The sequence below is a fragment of the Sebastes umbrosus genome, chromosome 17 (genome assembly GCF_015220745.1).
Source record: "Sebastes umbrosus isolate fSebUmb1 chromosome 17, fSebUmb1.pri, whole genome shotgun sequence".
Classification (NCBI taxonomy): domain Eukaryota; kingdom Metazoa; phylum Chordata; class Actinopteri; order Perciformes; family Sebastidae; genus Sebastes; species Sebastes umbrosus.
Window position 1 is genome coordinate 11,711,261 of NC_051285.1, and position 9,997 is coordinate 11,721,257.

The 9,997-nt window shown below is 38.4% G+C and overlaps 1 protein-coding gene across 1 annotated transcript; it reads right to left on the reverse strand.

Moving 5' to 3' along the window:
• Positions 1-641: 641 nt before the first annotated feature.
• On the reverse strand, positions 642-7,788 carry ublcp1 (ubiquitin-like domain containing CTD phosphatase 1). Its single transcript, XM_037749321.1, has 11 exons — positions 7,634-7,788; positions 7,037-7,306; positions 6,556-6,647; positions 5,377-5,462; positions 5,135-5,250; positions 4,548-4,646; positions 4,164-4,201; positions 3,892-3,990; positions 3,260-3,376; positions 3,015-3,142; positions 642-2,818 (listed from the first exon to the last, which is right to left on the reverse strand). The coding sequence occupies exons 2-11, from the start codon at positions 7,188-7,190 to the stop codon at positions 2,791-2,793; spliced, it is 957 nt and encodes a 318-aa protein (XP_037605249.1). The 5' UTR covers positions 7,191-7,306; positions 7,634-7,788; the 3' UTR covers positions 642-2,790.
• Positions 7,789-9,997: the final 2,209 nt, after the last annotated feature.

The window sequence follows — 9,997 nt, forward strand, 5'->3', positions numbered from 1 at the left end:
ATCACCCAATTTAAGTGATCTCTATACTTAAGTATATTTTTAAAATTATTATTTGTAAAATGATTGAACTCATTTCTTGATTCCCTTTGTTAGTCTTATTTATAACTGTCCTTGCAGAATTGTTGCTAAAATGTGAAACATTTCTTAATAAATTGATGAACATAATATAATGCACTTTTTGCATTTTTTTTTTTGTATAACATCTCAAATGTATTTCAAATACAGTGGTAATTATTGTAAAAGATGTCAATATTCTGACTACTTATTTTAAAGGAGCAGTGTGTAGGATCTGGCGGCATCTAGTGGTGAGGTTGCAGAATGCAACCAATTTAAACTTCTCCCGTGTGCCAAGCGTGTAGAAGTATACGGTGGCCGACGTGAAAACATGAAAATGCCAATGCCCCTCTCTAGAGCCAGTGTTTGGTTTATCCGTTCTGGGCTACTGTAGAAACATGGTGTCTGGCTCAATGAAGAGGACCCGCTCCCTATGTCGATATAAACGGCTCACTCTAAGCTAACGAAAACACAATTCTTATTTTCAGGTGATTATACACTAAAGATTCTATTTCTGCCAATAGATCCCCTAAATGCTACACACTGTTCCTTTAAACGACTTAAGGAACGACAACCAACGCAGAAAATTTAGGTACAAAAAAAGGTTTATTGTCATATTTACAGCTAGGATGTCAGGGATGTGATGAGGAAAACACAAAAAGGCAGAGCTCAAAGAAATGAAAAGGAGTTGAATGTCCAAGAGAGCTGTAAACCTGACAAAGTCTGAAAAAAAATCACATCCCTGATGTTTCCAAGAGCTTCAGAGGTGCTACTTGTTCATAGGGTGGGATACACCTTCCCCCTTTCCCATCCTGACACTTCCCCTTCTTCATCCGTAACTTAAAATCCAACGTTGACGATAAGTACAGACACTTTAATTTCATTAATGAAGCAGCTACCAAAAAAAAAAAAGTCAGTTTCTCGCATTCCCGACATCATCCCTCATCCTCACTTTGTTCATCAACATTTGGATATACCTAAACAGTTCAATAAAAGTTCTAAACAAAAACACAAACTAATGAATTCTGCATTAAAAAAAAGTGTATCTGAGGGTGTGCTTCCAGTAGTGTAACAGAGCTGACATGTAATAGTGGAACAGAAAAACACAAAAAAGACACACCCTCCGCCGATGGACAGCTAACCGTGTGTGTGCCTCCACAGTATGTACATGTACGAGCTCCTTCATCCCACAGGTCTGTGTCAGACAGTGTGACGCCTGCATACAGGAAGCTTTCCACCAAAACATGCACAGGAGTCGACTGCTTTGATGAGAGTATTTTGCGCTACAACCAGTCCCGAACTTAACTCGGCTGCTAATGTCACAGTAGCTCTGAGGATTATTGCATATTATTACATGTCAAACAGTGGAGGTTGCAGACATCATGGACTTAGATTTATCTTTGACCATTGCTCTCAACACTGTCTGTCATTCCAATTTTTCCTCTTTAATTCTTCACTACAATAGAGTGGTGCAGGAATGAGTCTGAAAAACCCAGAAATGAGTTAGCATTTAGCACTTCCGGTTCCGCCGTCTGGAAGTCTGTGGGTTTTTAGTTACAATTTTGAAACTTTTACTTGTTGTTTGCTAACAAGTGGTTAAATGAGACTACTAAACGTCACTAAGCCTTTAGCTTAGTGGTGGTGACGTGAAGTCATGCGACTGCAGTGTAGTTTGTTTATAGCCTAACGTTAGCTTTTTACTTCTGGCGATTGCATTCAAAATTCTAAAATCATAAAAGTAGCGTTCATTTGTGGAGTTTATCTCGCCAAACAAAACGTGTAAGTATCATAAACGTTTGTTCGCCACAGAGCTTATTTTCTGCGATAATCCAAAACCCAATGGAAAAATCCCATTGGCTTTTTATCCGAGGGAACCAGGGTGATAACTTCCTGGTTGGCCTACAAAAATACGTCATCCCTGGAGCCCTCTATGCACAGAATTAACTTGCCAGATGTACTAAAGTAAAAATCATATTTGTTGAATTAGTTAAACATAATTTCTGGTTGAATTTCACATTTAATCATTTTCAATCCGTCTTCCAGGTAGAATTAAGCATAATTGGCTTTTTGATGGTTAATCTCAGTCTAGTTTATGCAATAGGCAACATCTCCACTTCGTACAGGGATGGGGGGACACCACTTTATTGACCTTAACCACGATGAAATGATATGTGTATCCTGTTTTTACTTGCTTCGTAAAGCAGAGAGGCTTGAGCAAAGTAGGCCTACTTTTTAGTGAAAGACAAGCAACTTCACACCACCTATAATGTGAATGTGCTGTAAACCCATCTGGAAGACCGAAGCAGGTTGAAAGGGTCTCAGATATCTTCAGGTGCTATTTAACGGTGGGCTCCGGGATGTATTTTTAGACCCCTGACTGAAGCAGGTTTGTAGAAGTTTGTGGCCCGTGGTGGCATGCGGCTTCAATCTTAGGGATAGTTCTTGATTACCACACAGACGGGTGGTAACTGCTGCTATTATTGTGATGAATGCCAAAAAAAAAAAAAATGTGTGAGATTTGGGAGAGAACATGCAAAGATATAAATTGGGAAGCCCATCTCAGTCCTGAGCTTTTGAGTGTTGGTGGCTGCAGGGTTAGTGTAGGATTTACAGTAACGGTTTGTAATAAAGGGCTTGTAATAGCCAAGTGTGTGTGTGTGTGTGTGAGAGAGAGAGAGAACTGGATGATGGGGTGTAGCATCCAGTCGGAGACTTTGCAGAGGATGCACTCCCTCCTCAGTGGTGCTGCCTCTTAGATAGGTACCTACACACAGACACATTCAGTACATATAATTAGAGCTGCAAAAATGAATCGATTAGTTGTCATCATGTAGACACCTTTAGGCTGGTTGTTTTCTTTATTATTTTGTTGTATAAAGAACAATTGCTACAAGCATGTGTTATGTCACTACTATGATGCAATTGTCCTTATTACTGCTATAGGTTTTATGTGTGCCTACCTCTCCCAGTGTTTGTGGTTGAGTCCACTGTAGTCCTCAAGTTTGGCGATTTCTTTGAGGTACTGAGCCAGTTTATAGAGTTCCCTGTCCTTCTCTCTGTTGAGATGGGCCTTCATGAAGGGTCGGATCTAACACACACACACAAAATTCAGTGGATTCAGCAAAACATGTGCATAATGCTGACAATGATGAGGAGGAGGAGGTGAGGGTCAAAGTAATGACGGTAATGCTGGCCGGCCGCGTACCTTTAGTCCGTTCTGTGGGTTCATGAGGAAGTTTCGTCCGATGTCGTCAAACATGATGGTGTTCTTCCTGTTGTAAAATTCTCCGTACTTCCCCCATATTACACCCAGGGGTTTCACCTGGATACAGCACAAATAAAGACACAATCCATGATCGAAAGGTAAACAAAAGACAAAAAAAAAGCATCAACGAACTAGACAACAACTAAAAATAAAATATGGATGCTTTCTTCTGCTGTGGAAGATTTGTTTACATCAGTAATATGTGTAACTGCTAGAGCTGCAGCAATTAATCGATTAGTTGTCAATTATTAAATTAATCGCCAACTATTTTCATAATTGATTAATCGCTTTTTAAGAAATAAAAAGTAAAAATTCTCTGACTCCCGCTTCTTAAATGTGAATATTTTCTGGTTTCTTTACTCCTCTATGACAGTAAACTGAATATCTTTGAGTTGTGGACAAAACAAGACATTTGAGGACGTCATCTTGGGCTTTGGGAAACACCAATTGTGACATTTTATATATCGAACAACTAATCAATTAATTGAGAATATAATCAACAATGTAAATAATTGTTAGTTGCGGTGAAAAAGGCCAATAATCTTCATTTATGATCCGCTGTGTGTACCAACCTCCACAACCCCTCTCTTAGGGGTATGTACCGTGATCATTGCTGCACTGTCCAGCATGAAGGTAATTTTGTAGTTAGGGTTGTCTGTCACACCCAGCTCCTAAACACACACACACAAACAGGCAGTAGTGTTATTCAGTTCCACTCTAAATCCCAATGGTTATAAATTGAATAACAGTGCCACCTTTTGGCAAAAAATTGTAAAGTACAGTAATGGTAGCGTAAGTAGATTGAGCAACAACACAAAAAAATTAACAAAAGTGGAACACTTACTTTCATTTTGGCATCAATCCATTTCATACTTGTAGCAGCTAAAGAGATAAAGAATAGACATCTTTATTGTCCATAAATAACATGAGGTAAAGAAAATCTAAAAAATGAAGTAAGTAATAGCCTAAGTGGGCCAAACTGTTGGGATGAAAGTGCTGAAATATTAACAATTAATACATATCATATTTAGACATCATAAAAATTCAGCAGCAGTCACTAGTATCTAATAAAATAATTTGTTAAAAAGACAGCACACGTGTTAGATGTACATTCCACAAGCAGACATTGCTGAGTAACAGCCATACATATTTCAACAACTACATTCTCCTACTCATCTAGAGTAATACATGCAATTTAGACATTATGAAGAGAAGACAAGGTACATACACCAGATGACGATGTCATAGTCCTCGTAGGCTGACGTCAGAAACTCGTGAAGGTACGGTCTCATCAGCTCCTGACCCGTTTCTGCACACGACTTGTGATCTGAACACACATCAGATGCAGACATCAATGCATAGTGTCCGAGATTAAACCAGCAACTGATGGGGGGCAAACAGTGATGGATTTATACTTTGCAAAGCGTCCTGTTCTACTGACTAGGAAAATACAGTATCAATCCGTCAACATTTTATATTTGTTTGTAAAAGTGTCAACCCTATGAACTTCGCTCATATATATATATATATATATATAACATATATACATGAAGAGAAGAGACAATGGAGACACAGTATTAAAGGTACAGTATGTAGGCGGTATCTAATGAAAACATACTTATTAATATTATATTCCATTTCTGCCAATAGATCCCCCTAAATGTTACACACTGTTCCTTTAAAGTAAATGTTGTGTAATGTGCAGTTAGAGTAAACACAGTGTCTACTTTTAGCATGCTGTGATTTAAGCCATGCAGTCAGTGGTTTCCCAGTCTTATTCTTATAGACACAAATGTTGGTGTCACTGTAACCCACCGAACAGTGTGTAGTCCACATCCAGTACCAGAAGCCTCTTGCCTTCTCTGGGAGGGTTCATCTCCTCCACCTTATAGTCTTTCACTCTGCGGGCGATCTTAGCCAGATTCTCCTCTCTAGAGACATAGAACAACATTTGTTTCTCAGACACACACACACACACACACAGATATATATTCCTCACATTGCACAAATTCCATCTCGCTTCTGTACAGCCACTGACACATATTAAAATATCGAACCTGTTCTCCACCTCAATGACCTCCTCTTCGATGTCAAAATCATTGACCACGTCATCGTTCTCTGGGGGAGGGGCTAAAACCTCTTCCTGCACAAAACAAAACATGCACAATTAAAGTGTACCAGTCTACCAAGTGGGTCTATGTATTGGCAAGAATCTGGCGATACCATACGTATCATGATACAGGGGTTACGACTCAATATATTGCGATACTGTAAGGAAAACTGTCAGATTATAAAGAACACACCACATGCATAAACTCTGAGTTTAAAAAAAACGTTAGCTGAGCGCCTTTTGCTACTTCCTGTGGTTACATTGGAGTGTAAGAGTCATATGGCTGAAGATGGATTACAACACTGCTATCTAGTAATCAGGGGTTTAAACGGAACAATCCGAGCCACCGTCTGCCACGAATCTTTGCATGTAAACTATTAGTTAAAAATCAATACAGTGTTTTTGAGAATCGATACTGTATCACAAAACATAAATTCGTGATACTCAAGTGTATCGATATTTTCTTACACCCCTATGGCTAATAGGAACTTTTCAATAAATAAGTATATTAAAATGACAACACTGTAGACAACAGCTAGCAGGACCACACCTAATCAACCACTTAATGACCAGTAGATTAAAGCTAGTTAGTGACCCAGAATCTTAAATAACAAGTAAAAAACATGCATATAATGTTACTCTATCCATCCATCATCTGCAACCGCTTATCCCGTTAGGGGTCGCAAGGGTGGCTGGAGCCGAATCCCGGCTGACATTGGGCGAAGGTGGGGTACACCCTTGACAGGTCGCCAGCCTATCGCTGGGCTGACACAACAACCATTCACACTCACATTCACACCTACGGGCAATTTAGAGTCAACAATTAACCTAACATGCATGTCTTTGGACTGTGGGAGGAAACCGAAGTACCCACACTAACACGGGGAGAACATGCAAACTCCACACAGAAGGGCCCCAAGCCAGATTCAAACCTGCGACCCTCTTGCTATGAGGCGCCAGTGATAACCACTGCACCGCCCTGCAGCCCATGCTACTCTATCATATTTGATTAAACTGCTAACTAGCCGGTCACTCAGGCACATAGCCAATTGACTCGGCAACTAGTCCTTAGTCCCAACCAGATATCTTTGGAGTAATTTAATTTCTCTGTCACCCCGCCACCTACCAGGCTCTCCTCTCTGGTACCCATCATCATGATCTTAGTGTTGGGCTTCAGCTTCAGGGAGCCCAGCTTCACTTCATCCTCTGCAGGTTTACCTGGAGGCAGGAATGAAAGAGAGCAAGAACAGAAGGAGGAAGATCCGTTTAGCTACGAAGCCCACATTATATAGAAATAATGTATAGACTACAGACAGGTGGAGAAAATATACACTCAAGCAGGTAACAGACTGAGGAATGGACATGTTTGTACATGTAAAACATCAGCTAATTATGAATGGGGATTAACATAGCCAAAGCATGGTGAGATGTAGGTGTGGGTTTATTTGATCAGAAGCTTATTTCATTCAGAAGAGACTTTTATATACAGTTAACAATAATGCAAAGGCACAAAGAAAATAAAGATCTGGTCCACCTAGTTTGGATATCATATGGCATTATTTACACTAGCTCCACCAGGTATAAGTGAACGACTGATGCCTTCTCACCTTTGACCTTGAGTCCCAGTAGTTTCTGTCTCTCTGGCAGCACCCCAGTCAAGGTCTTAATGGACTGTTTCAGGTCCATCACTGTGTCCTCCTCAGAGAGAGAACTGATGGAGTACTCCTGACCTCCCCACTTTATGATCACTGATACTGACATGGCACACACGGGCTCTTCACACACATAAACACACCCGACTGCAGCTGGAGTTTTAGGGATGCACAGACGAGTGCACAAGCAGAAATATGTCCAGCTACAGTAACAAGCATGTACACCTTGCAGAGAGAGAGAGAGGCAGAGTAACAGCAGAGGTGTCAGGATGCCACACTGTAACTGGCTGCAGCTTGAGCAAACATAAAAAGTAGCTAATGATAAAACACAGAGAGCAAAACATGACATCCCTATTGTTAGCATGTGTTGTTTGGGCTGGCTAATTCAAGACACAACGGCCAAATGCCACCTAATCAGAGCAGCCACTCTGACAGTCCCTGGTGTTGATATTTTTAGCATGAGATGGCTAACTCTGGCTAGCAACAATGTAAACACGCCAGGTAACTAGCTGACATTAGCTGGCTGAGCTACACGGGTTTGTGTATCCTCACCTGGTGGAGCAAGCTAGTATGTAGTGGTTGGCAAACACTGTCAAATTTTCGTGGGAAAGTTGAATGAATGAATGAAGTTCGCCGTTCAGTTTCATTCATCGAGGGACGCACACTCTGCTACTTCCTGGCGTCCCGAATACCGCCGGAAGTGACGTAGGGAATAAAGCTTCGTTACCATAGTGACCACATTTCAATAGATTAACATAAAATAGTTTCCAGGAGTAAAAACAAGTAAAACACAAAACGAAAATCTAACAACAATCAAATCAACATTGAGTGCAGCTTTTTTTATTTGTATTTGTATTTTTATTTTTATTTTTATTTGTATCTTTATTTTTTCTCTGATTGATCACAAATGTGCACTACAGACACGTTTGTGCGTTTTGTACTTTCCACCTGAATGGATCCTGTAGCCTATAATTAAATAAAAAAACAGATAATATCTTTTTTTTTAAAAGTCTTGGAAACCTCTTCTAAACCATATTGAATCTCTGACCTCCTTGCCTGGCTGTGACGACTGAGCATCCTTATTTGTTTTGTTGGATTGGCGTTGTTATGTTGTTTTTTTATCTCTATTATTTTGTATTATTATTATTATTATTATTATTTTCTTATTATTTTGTTTTTTGTTTACGTAAATATTGTATATGGTTTATTATTTCATGTGTCCAGTGTTTTTCTAATTTTGGTGTCATTACTGCCTTAAGTCTTATCACATTTAATGTTTTATTGGTTACTTCCTTTATTGTCGGGGGTGGGAAGGAAAAATGGATGAAAAGAAGACTACTTATTTGCTCTGTAATTTATATGCCATGTATTGCAATGTTCTTCCAATTAAAAAAGAAAAAAAAAAAAAGATAATGCAATAGTTACTGGAGAACTTTTATTGGAAATGCATTTTGCTTTTTGTTGAGAGCCTCCCTATTTGTTTTGTTGGATTGGTGTTGTTTTTTTTAATTGTTTAATTTACTTTATTTATTCATTATTATTTTTTGTGTATACGTGTATATTGTGTGTGGTCTATTATTTCATGTGCGTAGTGTTTCACAAATTTTGATGTCACTGTTGCTTCAAGTCTTATAACTGTTGCCATTAGTGTGATATTAGTTATTTCCTTTATATGTGTGTATATATATATATATATACATATATATATGTATATATATATATATATATATATTAAAAAAATAAATCTGATTTTCGAGAATAAAGTCACGAATTTACGAGAATAAAGTCAAAGGTTTATGAGAAAAAAAATCGTAGTATTATGAGAATAAAGTCATAATATTATAAAGTAGTAATTTTATGTTATTACATTTTTTTCTTGTAAAGTTATGTCTTTATTCTCGTAATATTACGACTTTTTTTTCTCATAAAGTTGTAAAAGGGGGTCGGGGGGGACAAAGAGTAGCCTACGGCCCCTAAAGCACAACACTACAGCCCAGTGACTGACCTCCACCCATCCAACCCAACTGTAAACCTGATCATATTCACAATTCAAATAATACAATTGGTAAGACCTAGTAAGGAAAATAATGCTTCATAAAGGTAAAAGTTTTTTGTTTTGTTTTTTTATTGAAGAAAATTAATTTACAAACGTTAAGGCATTGTAATCTAAACTCAACTCTAACATACAAGGCACAATTGGATAGGAAAGATAACTTTAATTATAAAAAAGAATAATAAAAGAGTGGGTAGAAAATAATTCAAGGAACAAAAAAGAAATGCAAAAAAGAAATAAATAAATAATAATAAGACTGCACTCTTCCATAGTAGCTCTAGGGGTCATCATCATATATGTTCAGTTGTTCACAAGCTCTGAGGAGAGACTTTGCAAGTGGTCCATTCATTAGTCTTAAAACATTGAGATGATTGTCCACAAGGTCCCTTTTGAAAACGGAAAATAAAGGTAAAAGTGCATTATGTAGGGGCCAAACTCAGGGGCCAAACTCAGGAAGTCCCTGAGGGTCAATAAGGACAACACACACCCCCACAACAGCCTGTTCTCCCTTCTGCCCTCTGGTAGAAGATACAGGACCCCCAGGACTCACACCAGCAGACAGAGGAGCAGTTTTTTCCACCAGGCCATCAGACTTTTAAATAGATAATTCATACGACACCTTCTCACACAAAAATATATCTTATACTGTATATACTGTATGTGTTCTTAATGTATATGTTCTTAATAAGCCCTTGTACAAAGTATTTCCTTTTATAATTGTAATAGATAGATAGATAGATAGATAGTAACTTTATTGATCCAGAGGGAAATTCAAGTTTCCAGCATCACAGTTCCATAGTGCAAAAACATGTTAGTAAAAAGGCAGTAAAAAAGTTAGTAGTGCAAAGTACAAAGTACAAAAA